Source organism: Pteropus alecto, unplaced genomic scaffold (assembly GCF_000325575.1).
Source record: "Pteropus alecto unplaced genomic scaffold, ASM32557v1 scaffold171, whole genome shotgun sequence".
In the NCBI taxonomy this organism is placed as follows: domain Eukaryota; kingdom Metazoa; phylum Chordata; class Mammalia; order Chiroptera; family Pteropodidae; genus Pteropus; species Pteropus alecto.
In genome coordinates this window covers 5,294,121-5,314,491 of record NW_006431925.1, presented here as the reverse complement: position 1 = coordinate 5,314,491, position 20,371 = coordinate 5,294,121, and the positions used below count along the sequence as shown (strand labels likewise).

Here is a 20,371-nt window from a genome sequence, read left to right as displayed (position 1 = left end):
CAGGAAGGAAATAAAAAGTGTAGTTTTATTCTCAAGAAGAGGGTAATAATATTAGGCAATTTCTTTATGCACATTCAATCACAAGTCAAGCTGACTATGGAAAATGGTTAAAGAAATATTCTGCAATGTTAAATTTAAGTAGCTATTGAACCTTAGTCTAGCAAATTTTGAGAACAGATTTCTAAGGATGTCAAGAGCACACCCTTTTTGAAAAGGGCTACAGATTTTTTCATAGAAAGTAAAGTATAAGGGCCAGGTGAGAGAAATTTTGTCTATTATAGAGGTGGATCTATATAATAATCAGCTCTATCTGGTATGGAAGCTGATTTCTTCTCCAGTGAACAATTTACTCATCATCTCCTATTGATGTCTGACAGACACCTCAAATTCAACATGAACAGAACTGAACTCATCATCTCCCCCCATAAACTATTGTTCTCTTTCTCCACTGTTCTTTATCTAAATAAACTGCATCACAATCCATCCAGATGCAGAAGCCAGAAATTTAGGAGTCATTTTTGACTCTTTCTCATTCTTAGATCCTATCAATCCTCCATCAAAATGCTTCTCAAACTTGTTCCTCTTGTTCAACTTCAATCCATTCTCCACACTACGCTACATATAAATGGTATTATGGGCTGAATCGTGTCCCCTTAAAATTCATTTGTTGAAGCCCTAACCTCCAACACCTCAGAATATGGCACTTTTGGAGATAAAGCCTTTAAAGAGGTAACTAAGTTAAAATGAAGTCAAATGATGGGCTTTAGTTCAATTTGACCAATGTTCTTAAGGAAGAGGGAATTTTGGCACACAAAGAGACACTGGGGACCTACATGCACAGAGGAAAGACCAAATGAAGAGACAACAAGAAGGGGGCCATCTGCAAGCTGAAAGAAACCAACTCTGTCAGCACCTTGACTTGGACTTCCAGCCTCCAGAACTGTGAGAAAATAAATTTCTGTCCTTTAAACCACCAAGTCTGTGGTATTTTGTGATGGCAGCCCTACCAAACTAATACATATGATATCTTCCCCCTTCCCTTCCCATCACTCTTAAAATAAAATGCTGTGCAATTAACATGACCTATAAAGCCCTAAATGATTTGGCCCTATGCACATCTGCTCCGTCCCTCTTCCTAGCTCTCTGCCCTCTAGCCTCATTGAACTTCTTTCAGTTCTCTGTCATACTTGTGGCTTTCTCACGAGGTGTTTCTTTGCTAGAAGTGCCAGTCTCTCACTCTCATTACCCACCTAACTTCAAGTCTCAACTCATATTCACTTCCTCAAGGAAATCTCCTTGACTCCTGGTCTAGGTCAATTTTCTCTAAACACAGTTGTCATTATTTGCTTCATATCTCCGGTTTTTCCTCTAATTCAGAAACTCCACAATAGCTGAACCCCTCCTGTCTTGTTTACTTCTCTACATGTAGGTAGAGAAGTGTTTGACAGTGCCAGCACAATACTTGACACGTAACATGCTTTCAATAAATATCAGTTGACCATATGACTGATGTTCTTATTTAATATTTATAGAAACCTCTGTTGAGGAATTGAAACATCATTTGGCTTAGTTGGAGAAACCACAGAGACAACCATATGATCCCAAATGTGCAACACTCCTTCCCACCAGGCTCTATTTTCACTAGCAACCAGAGCTCAGAGTATCCTTCCCAAGAGGTGTAGTATATAGGACAGATGGCTAACCATAGACCTCAAAGTTTCTCTCTTAGGCCCTGCCCCATATGACTAAAGACATCTTACAAGCTCGGCCTCTTGGATATGCGTCTAGCCCAGACCATCTCAGAGCACTCCTAGCAAGTGTTATATACAGTCTTTTGAATTGCAGCCAAGATCATTTTCAAAAATAATTCTTGGGATGTTAAGGGGTATTTTAAAACTAGAAATGTAGTAGGAGAAACACATATTTTCAAATAGGAATCCGAAGTATCCTTTATGATCTGATAATCTTGCTGAAGTAAGAAGTCATTAGCTGAGTTTATTATATAAGGAAAGGAACAAATACTTCCAGGGTACTAGAAATGAAGAACTTCACAGAAATAAAAATTAACTTTCTGCTCTAGGAAGCCATCTCTTTAAAGTTTTTCTTTGCTCTAGGGGTCTGCTGACCTTCTTCCTTTCTCTAAGGAGCCTTAATATTTTATTATCTACCATCAGAGGAAGTCTCTGTGACCTACTACTTATATGCAGGTCCCTAAGCCACCTTTGTTCTGGTGCCGACAGTGATATCCGAGACACAAGATTCTTGGTTCTGATGTACGAAGCAATTCTATGTGGAGACCGCCTGCATGATGGTGGCTAACAACGATAGGTGTGCAAAGGTCAACCAGCAGTCTGATCATCTGAAATTTGAACTTCAGTACCATTTATATTCTGTGGTTATTTTTAAATTACTATATGCCAGTTATGTTCACATATTTTATCTCATTTAATCTTCAAAATACCCTGCAATGAATATTAAGTATTTAATAAAATGATGACATAGGTGTGTATTTATCAGCATATTCATTTATTGATATGGAAAACATTTATAAAATATAATTAAATGCCAAAAGTTAGCAAACAGGGTGTATAATGTAGTTCCATTTTTATATAAGTATACATACATATTTAGATGTATACATCATAACAAAAAAAACCTAGTGAATTATAGACACTTTTTAAAAACTCTTTAGTATTAATAGGGAACATCTGAAACTTAGAGAATATAAATAATAAGACTTAGGTATATCTTATAAAAAAATAATAAAGCCGGGATTTGAACCCAGGTGCATCCAAAACCAAAGTTCCAAAGGGTTTTTTACACTTTGTTAGATTACTTCCTTGGTCACCCTTTAAGTGATGGCCCAGGCTCTTCAGGGGAATGCTTTATTTATAAAATAAGGAAACCTACCCCACACTCCCTAAAGAGTTCATAAAAATGAGATTCTGATAGCCAGTAGTAAACTCTTTATCTCCAAAGTAGGTATGGCCATTATGACTCCTTATGCCCAGTGATTAAGATACAGTATGCCTGAATTGACTTGGTTTTTATAATGTCCATTTGCACAGATCAGGAGAAAAACATAAATGAGCCACATCTGACCATGGCTTTCATAAGAATATTTTAAAGAATACAGTTTTATAAATAGAATTTCATAAGAATATCTTAAAGAAAACAGTTTTATAAATAGAATTATATTAAAATATTTAGTTCCATTCATCTGGACCTTCGATGGTAAGCTCATAATCTCACTCAAGGACCATTTTATATTGTCCTGAGTTATTTCACTTATCTGGCATTAGAAATTTTTCATTTCCATCATGAAGATGGAGAAAGAAAAGGAACGATTCATAAGACAATGAGCTCTGAATTCAAGTCTTACATTATCTTCTGATAATTGTATTTTTAAAATAAGGAAAGAAAAAGAGCACACTAGGATACTGCCTGAGAGACATGAAAGTAAAGCAAGCTATAAAAATGCTGATTCTGATATCAAAAACTTAAAGGGGACTTCCTGTCCAACTAGAAAACAATAAGAAATATTTATCTTAAGGAAACCACCCTTACTAGCTATTTTAAGGTCAAAAAGTTTGTTTAAAAACTTGTTATTCCAGTTGTTTAGTTCTCATTGGTAGAAACCTAAACTAAGTTTAAAAATTGTATCTTTCACTTGATTTGTAAATATCAAAATAATAATGTGGAGGAAAGTCAGAAACCATATTAATATTGCCTGTTCCATTTTAGTTTTAACATCCAATACTTAAATGTAAAATATCTTCCGTCTACTAGGTAGTGGCTATGTATAATACACTACTAAAAAATGCATTTTTTAAACCCTACCCTACACCTGCACTGTCCAATATGGCAGCTATTGAGCATTTGAAATGTGCTAGTTCAAACTGAGATGTGTTTTAAGTGTAAAATATGCAACAGATTTTAAAATTAACACAAAGGATGAAATTACCTCATCAATAAGTTTTGTATTGATTATATGTTGAAATGATAATATTTGACTATATTGGGTTAAATGAAACATTATAAAAATGAATTCTACATACAGCAAGTCCTCAAATAACATCGTTTTATTATAACATTGATGCAATGCTGTAGGAACTTAATTCTTGTTTATATCAATTAGCCTATGGTAAAATTGGTTTCATCATTTGTCATTTTACTTAAAGTTGCAAAATCTATCGATGATGTTAAGTGCAAAATTACTGTATTTCTTTTTACTTTTTTAAATGTGGCCTCTAGTAAATTTTTAATGTTCCATAATATTTCTGTTGGAGAGCATCGCCTTAGACTTTCATCTTTAAATAATTAGTATCCTGAGTCAGGAGAAGGAATATCAGACTTTATTCTTGTCTTCTTGGGATATCTTGGGCTTACAATTTACTTTAAAAGAAGATCAAAAATGTAAAACCTTTACAAGTATGGTTAACAAAACAGATAGCATGAACAAATATGCAATAAAGTAGTATATACGCCCCTCTTAAATCCTATCATTTCTTTTCATCTTTATAACCACTACGCTAGTCCAAGCCATCTTTATCTTTTGCTTGAACTAATAAGATAGCCTTTTAATTGATGTAGCAGATCCTCCTTGATGCCCACTCATAATTCCTTGTCTTTACCATGTCAGTCCTTGCTAGCTAAACTTCCTTGTGCCAGAATCTACTTTTTTTTCCAAAAATAAAAGCTTTCTTCAGGTACAGAATCTTACTCTGTTCCTATGTGAAAAAATTGACACCCCCCTAAGAGCATCTCAACCAATAACTGACAGGAGTTGGTATACAAATACCCCAGCTCCTTGTCCCTCAGGTCAGGTAACTCAGAGGTATGTGCTCTATGCCATTATTCAGAATTTGTCAATGGGATTAAGCATTAATTACCTACAGCTGTATCTTGCTTAACAATTCACCCTTTATTTGCTCCTGTTCTTCCCTGCATCCCTTCCCCAACCCTTACCTGGGTTTCCTGGGATCATTTGCTAATAAACCACTTGCCCTAGAGTATCCTTGTCTCAGAGTCTGCTTCTAGGGGGGACTCACTCTTGCCTGTCACCAATCCATTCTTCACCTCAAAAGCCGGGCTATCTTTTTAAACTACTGCTGTGACCATATCACTTCTTACCTAAAACCTTTCATTGATTTCCCACTGCTCTTAGTTTTCAATACCTTAGTTTCAAGTTTCTTGATGTCAATTTCAACGACTGCTTTATTATCTCGGTTCCTTTGCCACACTCTTGAGACCTCACCATCACACAGAACTGCTGCTACATCTTGAAAATCGAAAATTACAATTTCCCACACTCGAATCGCAGTCTTCTATACTTGTACAGACACTACCACTCTGCCAGCACCTGACCACCCTAGGGTGCAGAGAATAGACTTTAAGAAAGCCAATAGGGAAACTTGAGTATGGGGTTGTAAAAAAAACAAACTCTCCCTTTCCACCATCTGTCAAACTCATCATGGCTTCACACACTCCCTCTTCCACCTAAACCCCCAGCAGCATCACTTCTACAGCTCTCTTACCAGCACTTTCAACTCTGCTGGCCTCCTCTCCCGGTAGCATTAGCTTAAAAACCATCTATATTTTGAATACGTTGACAATCTGCTTCTGCTTCTGTACTCAAGCTGGAGGTATATGTAACAGAGTGAGCTGCTCAGAATTTAAAATTTGCACGGTGAGGTATTTTTCCCCTTCCCAGGAGAGTAGGCCCACAAAAAAAGTAATCCCTAATCTCAAACAGACCTTTAACACCACTCAATAACTGTTTATATGTCTCATCATTTTCATAGGAAATTCTAAACCCTCCTCACTTTCTGAAATCCTTCCTCTAATCACTTGCAGCAGATTACCTTAGATCTGAATTCGCAGAATAACAAATCTATCCAAGGCCTTAACTCTTTCACTCCTGTGGAAAGTCTATTTCTCTACTGTGCCCTAAACCCCAAACCTTTCTCCCCCAAGACTGAACCTGAATCCGAATCCTTTCATAATCAAGATCTGGGCCAACTTCCCAGCCTCGCCTTCTTCCTCTCCTCCAGATACAACCTACCTGCAGTTCCAGGAACACTATCTAGACATGGAAAGGTTCTGGAGCCTGATATGGTAGACCGCATCCAATGAGGCTGGAAACAGAACCCTGGAGAGCATCTCCTAAATACAGCTGAATTCTTGTTTCTGGGAATGGTATCATAACAAGGACCCTGCCAAGGAGAAGAATGCAAGTCATAAATTGTGGAATGAAGTTGAAAAGTCACGAACCAAAGATTCCAAGAGACAGGGAGACTCAATTAGGAGAGTAAGAGCAGATAGGAGATAAAAAGGGATCCATATGGAAGAAACAGACATGGAGCAGGATGTGAGTTAGGTCCAGGGTAATGTACTTCCTCTAATCACTGCACAGTTGGCCCCTTTGTGTCGTTCCATTCCTATTAAATATCACCTAAGGAAACATCTTTCCAATCACCCCATCTATCACATAGCCACTTAATTACTCATCACATTTCCATGTTTTAATACTCTGCATAGTACTGTAATGCTAGCTGATATTTCTTTATTTGGTAGTTTGTTATCCATCTCTCCCCACCAGAATGTAAGCTACGTGAGAACAAAACTCTTCTCATTTACTCTATATCCCCAGTAGCAAGAACAGTTCTTAAAATACAGTACGTACTTGGTAAATACTAAATAAAGGAACTAAGTCTGAGGAATGCGCTGCAGTTTTTTAAAGACCTCCAAGTGATTCTGACTTTAGCTGGAATGGAAACAACCAGACTAGTACCTGCATTGGTGTTCACACCGTGCTGGAATGTGGTAAGAAGTGACATCGAAAAGTGCAGAATTGGGCCAGACAAATGAAGCATCGCTCTCTTTTGCCGGGCCTTTAAGTATACTGTTTCCAAGGCCTCAAATAAGCTCTCCTCACATTCAATTCATGTATCTTATTTAATAACTGTAAATACTAAGGGCAATTAGTCTCAATTATTTACTTTGCCCAGGTTCAAACACTATCTGGCATGCATTAGATACTCAATATATGTTTCTTGAATTGCAGTGTGCGGAGATTTTCTTCACCCCACCGGATTTGCTGGTATTCTCTGCTACAACTTTCATAATATTAATATTAGCTATCATTTATTTAATACGTACCATGTGTCAGGTATTGTGCGAAGCCCTTATGTACAGTATCTCATTTAATCCTCAAAAGAATACTTCAAGAGAGGTTTGTGGGTTTTTTACACTTACAAATGAGCAAATGAGGAGACTGAGACTCAGAGGTATATATATACATATGTATATATTTCAAGTAGCAGAGTTAGAGTTTATATCTAGGGTTTTGTTTTCTAGCCTATACTATCTTATGCAATCACTATATAGCCCGTAATTAGTACACCAGTATTTTTTAGTATAAGTTATTTCTGTCCTAACTCTTTTATTAACTAGTGGAATCTAGGACAAGTTCTCAAATATCTCTATGAATCTTAGTCTCTTCACATATAGACGAAATTAAATCCTTGGTCTCCTTCAGCTCTTAAATTTATACGCATTTATGAATTCCTAGATTTTTCAAGTATTTGATTCTGCAACACCACCTACTTCTGCATTTCTATGTATTTCATACTGTGTTTCCATTAAAACAACATAAAACAGTTTCCATTTCAATAAGTTGTTTTCTTGAAACCACCTGACTTAATATGAAATATGAAAAGTGAAATGAATGGAGTCACATCACCAAAACCACAAAAGTTACTTCCTCAAACACAAGCCCTTATGCATGTTTAGAGGGTGGGAATTCAACACTAGCGGTTAATGTACTTGTTATTTTTGAATTTTGCTAATTGTAAAATTTGAAAACACCGGGTGGAGGAGAGATGAGGAATATCCTGGTCCAAATCCCACACCCCCCTTTTTTAATGAATGAAATTGCATAGGGCAATGAAAGGAGACCTTGCTTCTTTTTTTGTTGAAAACCTGTAGTGAATCACTTAACCTCTCTGTGTCTCAGTTTGCTAATCTTCCAAATTAGTGGACTCGGATCAAATAATATCTCGAGTTACTTCCAGATCTGTAAATTAACCCAAAGGATATGAAAACCTGGCAAAAAAGTCACTTTTAAAATCCAGTAGCAAGTTTGAAAATTTATCCTTATCCCGAAGCAAAGAAGATCAAGTTCTTAGGTTGAAGGTGACAGCCCCAGGGAATTAAGAACAAAAACTTAAGTCTATTTTTAATAAAGCTATAGTAGCAGTAAAAGCTTTACAATTCTAAGTCTAACACAGTTCGGTGGGTAACTGATTCCCACCGAAGCCACACTGCCGTTTTGATGTATTTTCTCCAATGGTGGTGAAGAGATAAAGAGGAAAGCAAGCAGGAAAGAAATCAGGACACTGAGGTCAGCACGCAGGCTGATTCTAAAAACTGTCTGAGATAGATTAGAGAGAGGAAAATAGAAAACGCAGGACTCTGTTCACAAATGTATTACCTATGTGGTAAAATTGTCTTATAATGAGATCATCTTCTAGGATATGGTAACCAACCCTGTTGTTTCAACCATTTTTGGTGGTTGCACAAATGCAAATTGATCTGCCTGTCAGTCTTCATCTTTCCAAACTAAATAATATTAATCTTTGGCCTGTACTCTTACATTCTATCTTAATGCGAAACTGTGTTTAAGTTTTTCTTTCTGACCATTTTCTCTTCAGCAAGATTAGGTAGCTTATTTCCAGATTACATTTTTTTCCATGCCTGATATTTACCACTTCCCTTTGTACCCAACACCATGAATTCCTATGCTAATGACATCCTAGAATTGAGGCAGAGTGGGTGCCTGATAAAACGACCATATAGGAAAAGATAATTTTTAATCAATCTTTTGTTAACACCTTAGATGAGCTCCTCGGCTTTAAATAGAATAACCTTGTTTGTAAGATTTTTAAAATCTCCCCTTAAAATGGAGAAATGATTTGAAGAAGTACTCATCTCTCTGCCTCCACCTCCATAGCATACATTCTACAGAAAAGAGGAACTGGGAAAAAATAAGAAGACCTCACTGTATATTTAAATAGTAGGTTCAAGTTTAGGGAGTAGCATCAGCAAGAAGAAAGGCAAAATATCACTGACTTTTGCCTCCGTTGCCAGAGAGAAGATTGCTGATTTAGAGACACTGGCCTGAGCAAGACCATTTGACATGAAGATATAACTCCAAGGTAAGATGCCTGGGCCAGAAGGTTTATCCTAGTGCTATAATCTAAATAGGCCCTCTTAGGCTTACTGCAGAACAGCTCCCCCGACAGGAGTACAGTGCCCCCAAGGAGACAGGGGAGTCTTCCCGAAAGGCACTTGTGCCAAAAGTATCACAACAGCAAGGCCTCAAAACTAACTATAAATCTGAGCGCTTCTGCCAAGATAGATGGACATTTAAATTTTTTCAGAAACTCCTGATGATACTCTAGAATTCAGTAGAGAGGCTTTAGGGAGGAAAGAAGTGTGGCCTGTGACATTAAAAGGGCAAAATGAGGCTCTTGCAGCCTTAACATAACAAGTTGAGTGAAATAATAGGTATAAAGCTATTGAGTGCTTAATATGCACCATGAGAGGAGCTACGTGATTTATATACATTATCTCATTTAGTCCTCATAAAAACTAATTGTGGTTTAGAAGGTGAAAAAGGGTCAGAATTAAGACTTCAATGTCACAAAGCTGGTAAGTGGTAGAGGTAGGATCCAAACCCAGTTCTGTAGGATGCCAGAGCCTGAGCTCTGTCCCACCAATTTATACTCATGTACTTTAAAACCATTTTAAAAGATGTTTAAGGATGGAGAAATCTGGTTATGTGCAATAAATCAAAGTTCCTAGGAAAATTTATGTGGCATTCAGAACCACTACCAATGTTGATTTTGCTCAAGCCCTACATTACTTTCAGATGCCCTTCTGAGTTCAGCCACACATTTCTTTAAATCTTCCTATAATTCAGGAATCCAGTTTCTCAAATGCACATGCACAAAGAGACCACACAGACACACACATACCAGACATACGAACACCACCCATACACACACTACGCAGATGAATACACACAGACCACAGACACTATACACTATACACACAGAGACCACACACAAATATACACACATACACACAAATACAGCACAGATGCACAGATCTCACACACACACACAGTTCCACACACACTCCTCTATGGATTTAAAACACTCCACAGAGACGCACAGAGAGACTGTATAGCCACATGCATACACACGAATACACTGCAGATATACAAACAGACTACAGGCACACAGACACACACACACAGGCCAAATACGAACTGTATCAGAAATTCTCTATGAGATTTTGTTTCTCTTTGTCTACTGTACCCTAATATCTGTCCAGTTTGCACCATTTTCATCATTTCATTCACATCTCACCTACTGCTGCTGGCCTCTTCTCTCCATCCCACTCTATCCCAAATAGGGAACACAAGTGCTTTGCCTTCAATTTCCCTGAGCAACCATCAACACAAGACAGTTGCAATTAATGAAAAGGACATTACAGTATGTCAAAGCATAGCAAATGGATTAAAATTGAATATTAGACATTCCTCATTTTAAATTTCCTGGGTCATTTCTGCTCATCAGAATATCCCCTTGACTCTTTCTGCTCCTCAAGCCTCCTAACTTCCTGCAGTGTTTTCCCTGTGCCCTCCTCTCTGAAGACATCTTCACACTTCCTCCTTCTTCTCATGGTCCCAGGACCTTCATGCAGCCTCTTTCTCAGGTTCCCACTCCTTCACTCACCATTGCCTATCCACTCCATGTCCTTAGACTTCACTGTTTTTTCCCAAAGCAGACTACTAAGGTATTTTCCTGAAGAGAACTGTTTTCCTACTTTGAAGAAAAACTTTGCAACTCCCTTAGAAGGCATAATTAACTTAAAGCAATTGTGATTTTAATAGCAATTTTTTATTTCATATGTGTGTGTGTGTGTGTATGTGTGTATTCTTAGAACATCTTTGCTTAGTGAAAAAAAAAAATTAGTAATTTGCATTGCTTTATCCAATTTACCAAAAACTAGTCTCTTGGTATGAGTCTGTTATGATAGCTATTTTCCAAAACATTCTCAGGTTTATATTTTCAATACTATAGAAACTATTATTCAAGAAATGGTATATTTTGGATAATCAAATACTCTGACCCATACAGCAGTATCAAAATACTATACAAGAATTACCAATTTTCAAAGAAGTAACATCAGACACTGGTAGTGTTCCCTACCTGGCACAATGGAGGCATGGTAGGAGATGATGATGAATAAGAATTTTAATCCTTGTAAGCCTCGCTTTCTCCTCTGTTTACATATTTGCCTTTGCGAGGAAAAGAAGAAATTATTTTCATATAAAGCTCCTGATATATAACGAGTATTAAAGAAATATCAGTTCCTTGACTTCTCTCCCTCTTTCTCCTCCTCAAATAAGAGAGAACTACTACTATATTTTACAATACACTTTCCTCTTTCATTGATATTTCTGAAGGCACTTCACAATCTTACGGTGCCCTAGGACTCCCATGTGACTATCAGTTCTTGCTGTTATGTGCTGAGTGTTAGAATAGTAGGTAATAGCATTTACTATATATAATTAGCTTTTGAGAGAAATCTAATTATAGCTCCTCATGATTACTGATTTGCAGCACGTGTTATTTTGTTATTCAATCTCATTAGCAATACTTGCTCTGATCAAGTCTTAGTCAAGTAAAACAGACTCTACATTGACTTATTCAAGAAGTTGTACTTACCAAGAAGGGTCAGGCTTCTGGTTAATGTCTAAATAAAAGATTTTTAGCTACCTAAATTAATTACTTAAGGAAGTCAAAATATTCATTTCACATTAATTTCATTTCATTTGTAGTATTTTCTTTTTTTTTTTTTGATGCTCAAATTAATCTGATCTTAATTCCTAATACAAAATAAAAATATGGACCTTAGGGAAAATATCTGATTTGAGTTATTACAGAAATATTATGTTTGCCATCTAAAAAATATTGTCATTTTGACTGTAACTGTGCAAAAATAAGTATTTTAGTTTCTATATTTAAACTTTTCTTTTGCTTCTTTTTTGTTATTTTTAGTTTCTCATTCCACAGGTAATTATGGATCTGATCAACGCTACTGATTACCTGCTCAGTGTCTCTACCTTAGTAAGAAACAGCACTCACTTACCAGCTCCTGCCTCAAAAATGATCATTGTCATTCTTTTGTTCATGTCAGCTACAATTGGTACTATCACCAATGGTCTCTACTTATGGGTGCTAAAGTTCAAGATGAAAAAGACTGTCAACACGCTTTTCTTTTTTCATCTCATTCTCTCATATTTTATTTCAACATTGATTCTGCCATTTATAGCCACCTCCTCCCTTCAGAACAATCACTGGAGCTTTGGAACCACCACGTGCAAGATCTTCAACAGCATTTTGTCTACAGTAATGTTCGCCTCTATTTTCTTCCTCTCAGCCATCAGTGTTGATCGTTATCTTCTTACTCTTCACCCGGTGTGGTCACAGCTGCACCGAACTCCACGCTGGGCTTCCAGCATCATCTTGGGAGTCTGGATCTCTGCCATTGCCCTCGGCCTGCCCTATTTGGTTTTCAGGGAGACACATGAAGACCATAAAGGAATGGTGATTTGCCGAAATAACTATGCTGTGTCTTCGAACTGGGAAAGCGAAAAGATACAAACATTAAGAAAGTGGATTCATGTAGCCTTTTTCATCGGGCGCTTCTTTCTGGGCTTTCTTCTGCCTTTCTCCATCATCAGTTTTTGTTATGGAAGAGTAGCTAGCAAGATGAAATCGAGGGGACTATTTAAATCCAATAAGCCCTTGAAAGTCATAATGACTGCCATTATCTCTTTTTTTGTGTGTTGGATGCCCTACCATGTATACCAGGGCTTAATTCTCATTGGGAACCAATCATTGCTTTTAAAGTTGACTGCCATACTTACAGTGATAAGCATTTTTTTCAATACTGTCTTTTCTCCCACACTCTACCTATTTATTGGGGAGAACTTCAAAAAGATTTTCAAGAAGTCCATTCTAGCTCTGTTTGAGTCAACATTCAGTGAGGATTCTTCTGCAGAAAGGACAGAAAACTTAAATTCAGAAGGCTACATTTAAATTCAGGGGTCCAGAGCAAACGTGAACTTAATCAATTATACCACCAGATATAGAATATAGTCCCCGTATTAGAGAGACATCTAGTCTGTACTATGTAGTTAGACCTATGAATATTGAAAGGGCTGTAAGAAAGTAAGCAATAGGTGATGTTATAAATGTAATTTTTCCTCTTTTTTTAATTGTGGTAAAATACATACAGTTGACCCTTGAACAACATAGTTTGGACTGCGCCAGTAGTATATAATACATATAATGTACAAGTATGTTTATATTACTCATAAAGCTTCCAGTCAACGGTAGGCTATTAGTAGTTTTGGGAGAGTCAAAAGTTATACATGGATTTCTGACTCCACCAGGGGTCAATGCCCTAACCACCCATGTTGTCCAAGAGTCAATTGTATAAGATAAAATTTGCCTTTTTCACCATTTTAAGTGTAAATTTCAGTGACATTAAATAGATTCACAATGTTTGCAACATCATCACTATTTCCAAAATTTTTTAGCACCCCAAACAGAAACTCTGCACGCATTAAACACCTCATTCCCCGCTCAGCCTCCACATAATTTCCAATCTACTTTCTGTCTCTATGAATTTGCCTATTCTAGATATTTCATATAAATGGAATCATACAATATTTCTTCTTTTGTGTCTGGCTTATTTTACTTAACATAATGTTTTCAAGGTTCATCCATGTCGTAACATGTCTCAAAACTTCATTCTTTTTTATGGCTAATATTCCATTATATGTATATACCATATTTTGTTTATCCATTCTTCTCTTAAGAAACAGTTAAATTATTTCCACCTTTTACTGTTATAAATAATGCTACTATGAACAAAAAGTATCTGTTTGAGTTCTTGTTTTGAATTATTTTGAATTATTTTTAATGGCTGGGTCATATGGTAATTCTGTTTAACCTTTTGAGGAACCGCCAAACTTTTCCACAGGAGCTGTACCATGTTATATTCCCACTAGCAATGTACAAAAGTTCCAGTTTCTCCACTTATTATTTTATATTTTATTATTACTTTATCATTATTATTCTCCACTTATTATTTTCATTTTTAATGTATAGCCATCCTAGTCAGTATGAAGTGGTGCATGTGTGATTCTTAACCTCTGATTTTTAAGGCTATGAGAATATCTATTTTTAAATACCAATAATATCCATTGATCTGAATTCTCGGTCACAAAATCTTCTGCAAAAAGACATTTGGACTGAAATTCTTCTTTATTTTAGATAGCACCTAAGTTATGTAATTAATATGAACAAAATTTAACATAGAGATGACAAGGCACTCATCTTGTCATATCCACGTTAAAGTATAAAGATGTTTATACTTTGATATTTAAGTATAAAGAGATCTTAAATGTCTCTTTTTAATACCCAGAGATTAAGTCGTCTCAGAACTATAGAACTAAGACATTATAAATGTTTAAGAATCTATCTGGGTAATATCAGAGTATATTTAATTTTAGAATAACAATAACAATATTAATTCATCTTCCCTGGTTTTCAAGTTTTGCTTCAAATTTTTTGTAATACATCACTCTCCTGAGTTATAAAGGACCATTTAGTATTGCTGACCTATTACTTTTAGTTAGTTCTATCAGTCACAAGATAGCAATAAATAGATAGTTCAATTGATACAGAATGGAGATATTTAGACCATAATGCACACTCAGCCCCTAAATATGCCAGCTAGTTTTCCAACTAGCACAAACTATCCCAAACCACAGGCATGTATCTTATTTAGAAATCCCCAAAATGGCTGATATTAATTACAAGGGATTACAGTAAGGAAGGGAAATTAATCTTCATTACTAGCTTTTTATAGAAGGAAAATAACAGTAGTTCGATGCCCTAGAAATTCTGCTAATTGACTTGGTATCACTGCTTCCCTGGGCAACTGGGGGCTTGGTCTCTCTCACTTTGAATACGAGGGATAAAAAGCTTTGGGTAGATGAAAACTTTCATCGCTGGCCCTATTTCAAGCTTTTGGAGCCTGAATGGTTTCCCAGAGAGGGAAGAGTCGGAATGATGACCAGGCTGTGGCTCTGAGTGTCCCTGCAGCAAGAGGGGGCTGGTGCTTCTTCCCTCTTCACACTCTCCCAGGTTCTGACAAGCCCACTGAAGTTCATAATGCAGGACTTAAGAAAGTTATTAAATGGAACATAGGATTTTTGAAACAAGAATCATGTTTGGGAAACCTAGCAGCTACAGAGAGAGCCATTGCCTCCCTCAGACCTGTTAACAATAACAAATAAGGAAGTGCTCTCTCCAGGCTCTCTTATGTACATTGCTCCATCTCTCTAGAGATCATAAACTCCTCCAGAACAGAAAAAATTTATCGACCACACCATTTCTTTTCTGTAATACTATATGTGATCGATATCCAGAAAAAGATATTTAATGAAAATTGAATATAAGTTATCACAACGTGTGACTTGAAAAAATGACTTTAGGTGTAAAATAATAGGATCAAACCAGATTTTTACTTAAGAAAGATTTACATCATGCCTACCTTGGCCCAAAGCATGAGTCTAAATGCTTTACAAATGGTAACTCACTTCGTTATAAAATTAATTAATTAATTAATTAATTAAAAGGAGTTCACTTAATCCTACAGGAATTCTATGAAGTAGGTCATATTATTATCTCTATTTTACAGACTGTGGAACTGAGGCACTTGCCCAAGGCCATATAGTAAGCAATTGGAAGAAACAGTATTATAAGTCCAGGCAATCTCGTGCTAGAATTTGTGTTCTTAACCACTATACTCACTGCTTGAGGTCACTGCTTGGAAGCAGTGAGGCTGGGCTTTCAGCCCAGATCCACCTAATCTGTTTATTTCAAGTCACCTTCTTGGCTGCAAAAGTCAATCAGAAGTGCCTAGAAAATGCCGTAGACAAAGTGAAAAAAAAAATTGAATTGAACTTGAATCAGATTTGCGTGGTAGTCTGGCTTTATCTCTACTTTGGCGTTTTATTTGGGGCAGGTTATTCACATTTTCTGGGCCTCAGCTTCTTCGTCTACGATATGGGGACATCTCCAAATGAGATTATGGATATGAAATGACTTCTAAAATATAAAACACTACATAAATATAAGATATTAAGAGTTTTTTTAAGAAGTCATTTTAAATTTTAAGAAAATGGGGTGTAAACTTTAAAAAAAAACTCTCCCAAATGTATTTTTTTAACTTCCCACAAAACTATGGTTAACTTCTAGAAAACCCACTTGTCATAGTCATGTCTATATCATCAACCTCCTCACTGTCGTGAATTCTCAGGGCCCAAGAGGTTTATATGCGAAGAATTAGTGGTTCTGCTTTACAGAACTGGTGTGTAGAGATAGTGTTTCAAAACAATGTTAATATGTTTCAAGTGCCATTTCAAATTCTTTCCTCAAGAAATGGCTCCATGTTTTAACAAGATGAACACGCATTTCAGCTATTAACACATTCAAGAGGGATTGGGGTGTAAGGTAGGATGGTGAGCACAACGCAAATCTGATTCAACATTCCTGAGAAACTAGGGGCAACAATTATGTACTAGTATTGTTTAAGTATCTGACACCATGGCGGATGACTCTGAGAATACTACAGTGAATAAGACACATAATCCCTGTCCTCAAGAAGCTTAAAGTCTAGTTCTGAATATGCCTCTTCCTTATAATTATCTGAGACACGTTTTTAAAACACCAGTGTCTAGGCCTTACCCAAACCAATTAAACTCAAAATTTCTGGGGACAGGACCCAGGAATTTATGTATTTTTTTTTAAGTTCTCAGTCAACTCTAAAGTACAACTCTATTCAATGGGAAAGAAAAAAAAGTAGAAACATCATTACAGTACAAAGGAATAAATGCCATGTTTGTAGTGACAAACGAAAGCCCCCAACCCAGCTGAAACCAGTCACAGATGTTTTCCTGGATAAGTCTTGCAGAACAGTGTTAAATGTGTAAAGAAGAGGAAAGATAGTGCAACAGAGGAAGCCAGATGCGTGAAAGTCCCAGGGGAAGAAAGTACAATGCTCTACCGCAGCACAACCCAACCTGCAATATGCGTATAAATCACCTCATGATTTGTTTAAATGCTGACGCTGAATCAGTAAGTCTGGAGTAGGGCTGAGAATCTACATGTCTAACAGGACCTTAGGGGATCCATTGCTGCTGGTCCAGAGCAAGAAAGGAGCATGATTAGAGCATAGGTGTGAGGAACTGGCTTGGCCAGGATGAGCTAGAAAGGCCATCCAGGCCTAGACCCTGAAAGCCCCTGCTTTTGGAGACTCTGAAAGCAGCATAAGTACAGCAGGTCCTCAAATAGCATCATTTCATTCAACTTCATTTCATTATAACATTGATGAGATGATGTAGGAACTTAACCCTTATTTATATCAAGAGTTATATCAAGGAGTTTGGACTTGATATAATGGTATTAGGGAGCCATTGAAGGGTCTTAAGCCAAAGAATCACAGAATAAGATTTGCATTTTAGAAAGATCACCTGGCTGCTATCATGGAGAGGTCAAAACTGGGTGAGTGGTCAAATTGGACAGCGTTGCAGTCACCCAGGTAACAGATGATGTGGCCTAGACTAAGTGGCAGTGGGGACAGAGAAAAGTAAGGAGTCTTGTCTTGTAAATTCTGTTGGTTCAGAAGTCGAGGAAGAGGGGAAAGATGAAGATGACAGTTAGTGTTCTTGGTTGAAAACAGCAGATTTTATCCTGACTGGCTTAACTAAAAACTAATTTATTAAAGGACATGAAGCAGCCCACAGAATTATCAGAATGGCTGGAGAAATATTCAAGGCAGCAGTGCCTAAAACAGGAGCAGTGCCTAAAACATGCCACAAAATTATCTAGATCAGGGATCTGTGGTTCGTGTTCTCTATTTTAATAAGTGGTACAAACTGCTGCTGCTGCTGCCACTGAGCCCGAAATACCAGCATCTTGGTTTTGTGCAAGTGCTACTGCCATCAATGCCACTTCTGCATCAGGTTTTGAACCCTCCTGTTTCTGAAAGCTCTGCCAACACTGACATCAGGAAAATGGAAACTTTTTCACATTGCTCACTTCCAAATTTAATCTTGCATGAGGGTGTCTGATAGGCATGCCTGCATCCTAGCTGCAAAAGAGGCTGGAGGGCTGAGTTCTGATTTCTATGTGGGAGGAAAAAGGATATTCACAGTGTGGAAATCTCCCCAAACATAAAAACTATTCAAAAGATGATGGTGTCCATTGAATTTAACCTAAAAAGCTTTTCAAAGGGATTAGGTCCAGGAAGAGAGAAGCAAAACTGCATTGCGTGAAGAGTGACTGGGAGGTGAGAATCCAGAGGCTCCGAGAAAAACAACTATTTTAAACTTAAAAAATTAAGGAGTAAGTCCCCCTCCTTCCCACAAAAAGTAACTCTCGCACATTCTACCAATTAGAGATTAATTTGTGTTAAGGGACTGCTATTAAAATGCAAATATACCTTTTAAAACTGTTGTTTCATTCACAACTTAATAGGAATTACTTTAATCGGCTTCACATCCAGCAGAGTGCCTCTAAACACAGTATTTAGAATATTAGACTTTTGATTGTAGCCTAGAAGGAAAACTTCTGAGTTGGAGATCAAGCCTGAAGTGAATTTTGGAGACTCCGAAGGCAACATAAGTATAGCAGGTCCTCAAATAACATCATTTCATTCAACAACATTTCATTATAACATTGATTAGATGTTGTAGGAACTTAACTCTTGTGTATATCAATTAGCCTATGGTAAAATTGGTTTCATTATACGTCGTTTCGTTTAAAGTCACAGAACCTATCAACAATGTTAGGTGAGGACTTACTGTATAGGAAGTGTAGCTATAAAAGAGAAAAACAGAGAGGTATTCTAAAGACAGAGTCAGTTGATGACTAAGAAAAATATTTGCCTAAATGTAGTATGGCCCTGAAAATCAGTTTTATATCAAATTGTTTGGGCCACAGATCCTATCTCCCCTGCAGTTAAGGCCAGTCACCTGTTTAATTTGGTTCAGGCTTTCCAGGAGGTGGCTCCTCTTCCAAGTCCTGTCCTTCCCCTATAGGAAGGGAAAGATCACAAAGGTGGAAAGAGAAACAGTTTTTCTAATGCTTCCCATTGTTTGCCTTGTCTTTTCACTAAATTCCGAACTCCCTGAGAGTAAGAACAGCATCTTATTCCTCATACACTCCTAACACCTAGCTCAGTACCTGGCATGATAAATAAATACTTATAAATAATTGGATAAATACATGAATGTCATTATTATTTAATTTTGGAGTTGGAATTTTTTGTATTTGTGAGATTTTTAGGATGTCCTTCCTCAAACATGCTGAGGACCTACTGTATTTCTTTTGCTTCACTTGCCAAAAAGAGCAAACAATCAGGGGGCTGCCATCTGATACTACTGCTTTCCCTTTACATCCCAAGCAAAAGGAACTGAAGAGTTAAGTGTATATTAACAATTCATTATTGAAATCTCTATTACTTATTTACTTCCTGCTGGAGTCAGTATGACCTTAGTTACAACACTCAAAGACAGTGAAAATTATTCATTATTTTTTTCTGTATCAAATCAAATCTGATTCCAGGTCCCTTCCCCCATAGTCCAAAAGATCCCAGGAGAGCACTAAGGACTTATGTCCTTAGTAGCCTGCTCTAATATGCTTTTTATTCAAGTCTGCAAGACTCTTGGAAGTCAGTGGCTCCATCCCTTCCTACCATGTAAGTTGAACTATGTAGGGAGCATTTTTACCAAAGCTAGGATCCCAGCAACCATTCTCTTCTGATTTCTTGCCATATCCCCAGTGATTGGGGAAAAAAGGGGGTAGGGGTCAAGGATTTTGACTCATCTTACACTGATAACTCACTATGTCAAACTCCACCTCTCTAAACTCTTGGAGAAATTAAGGCATTCCACTAGAAATGTTAACTGCAGCTATCTCTTTGTCTTCCCAGCTGTCATCTTTCAAGAAAAAAGGTGACAAAAGAGTCCTCATTGTGACCTTCAGGACCTCTTTAGTCAGTATGCCAAATATCTTCTGCTTGCCTTCCAAATCCACACTCAATCATCCTTCACCCTATTTTCTGCCTTTGAGGCTAGGACATCAACAAGTCCCCATGTTTCCTGATGTCTGGTTGGGTTTTGCCAATGGGAAGCTCTGACAGGAAATGGATGGAA

General features: G+C 37.1%; 1 protein-coding gene across 1 annotated transcript; it reads left to right on the top strand.

Moving 5' to 3' along the window:
• The first annotated feature begins 9,151 nt into the window (after window positions 1–9,151).
• On the top strand, window positions 9,152–13,291 carry GPR33 (G protein-coupled receptor 33). Its single transcript, XM_006906867.2, has 2 exons — window positions 9,152–9,218; window positions 12,150–13,291. The coding sequence occupies exon 2, from the start codon at window positions 12,156–12,158 to the stop codon at window positions 13,176–13,178; it is 1,023 nt and encodes a 340-aa protein (XP_006906929.1). The 5' UTR covers window positions 9,152–9,218; window positions 12,150–12,155; the 3' UTR covers window positions 13,179–13,291.
• The last annotated feature ends 7,080 nt before the right edge of the window (window positions 13,292–20,371 follow it).

Coding starts and splice junctions, on each gene's coding strand:
- GPR33 (XM_006906867.2), top strand. CDS start 12,156: ATGGATCTGATCAACGCTACTGATTACCTGCTCAGTGTCTCTACCTTA.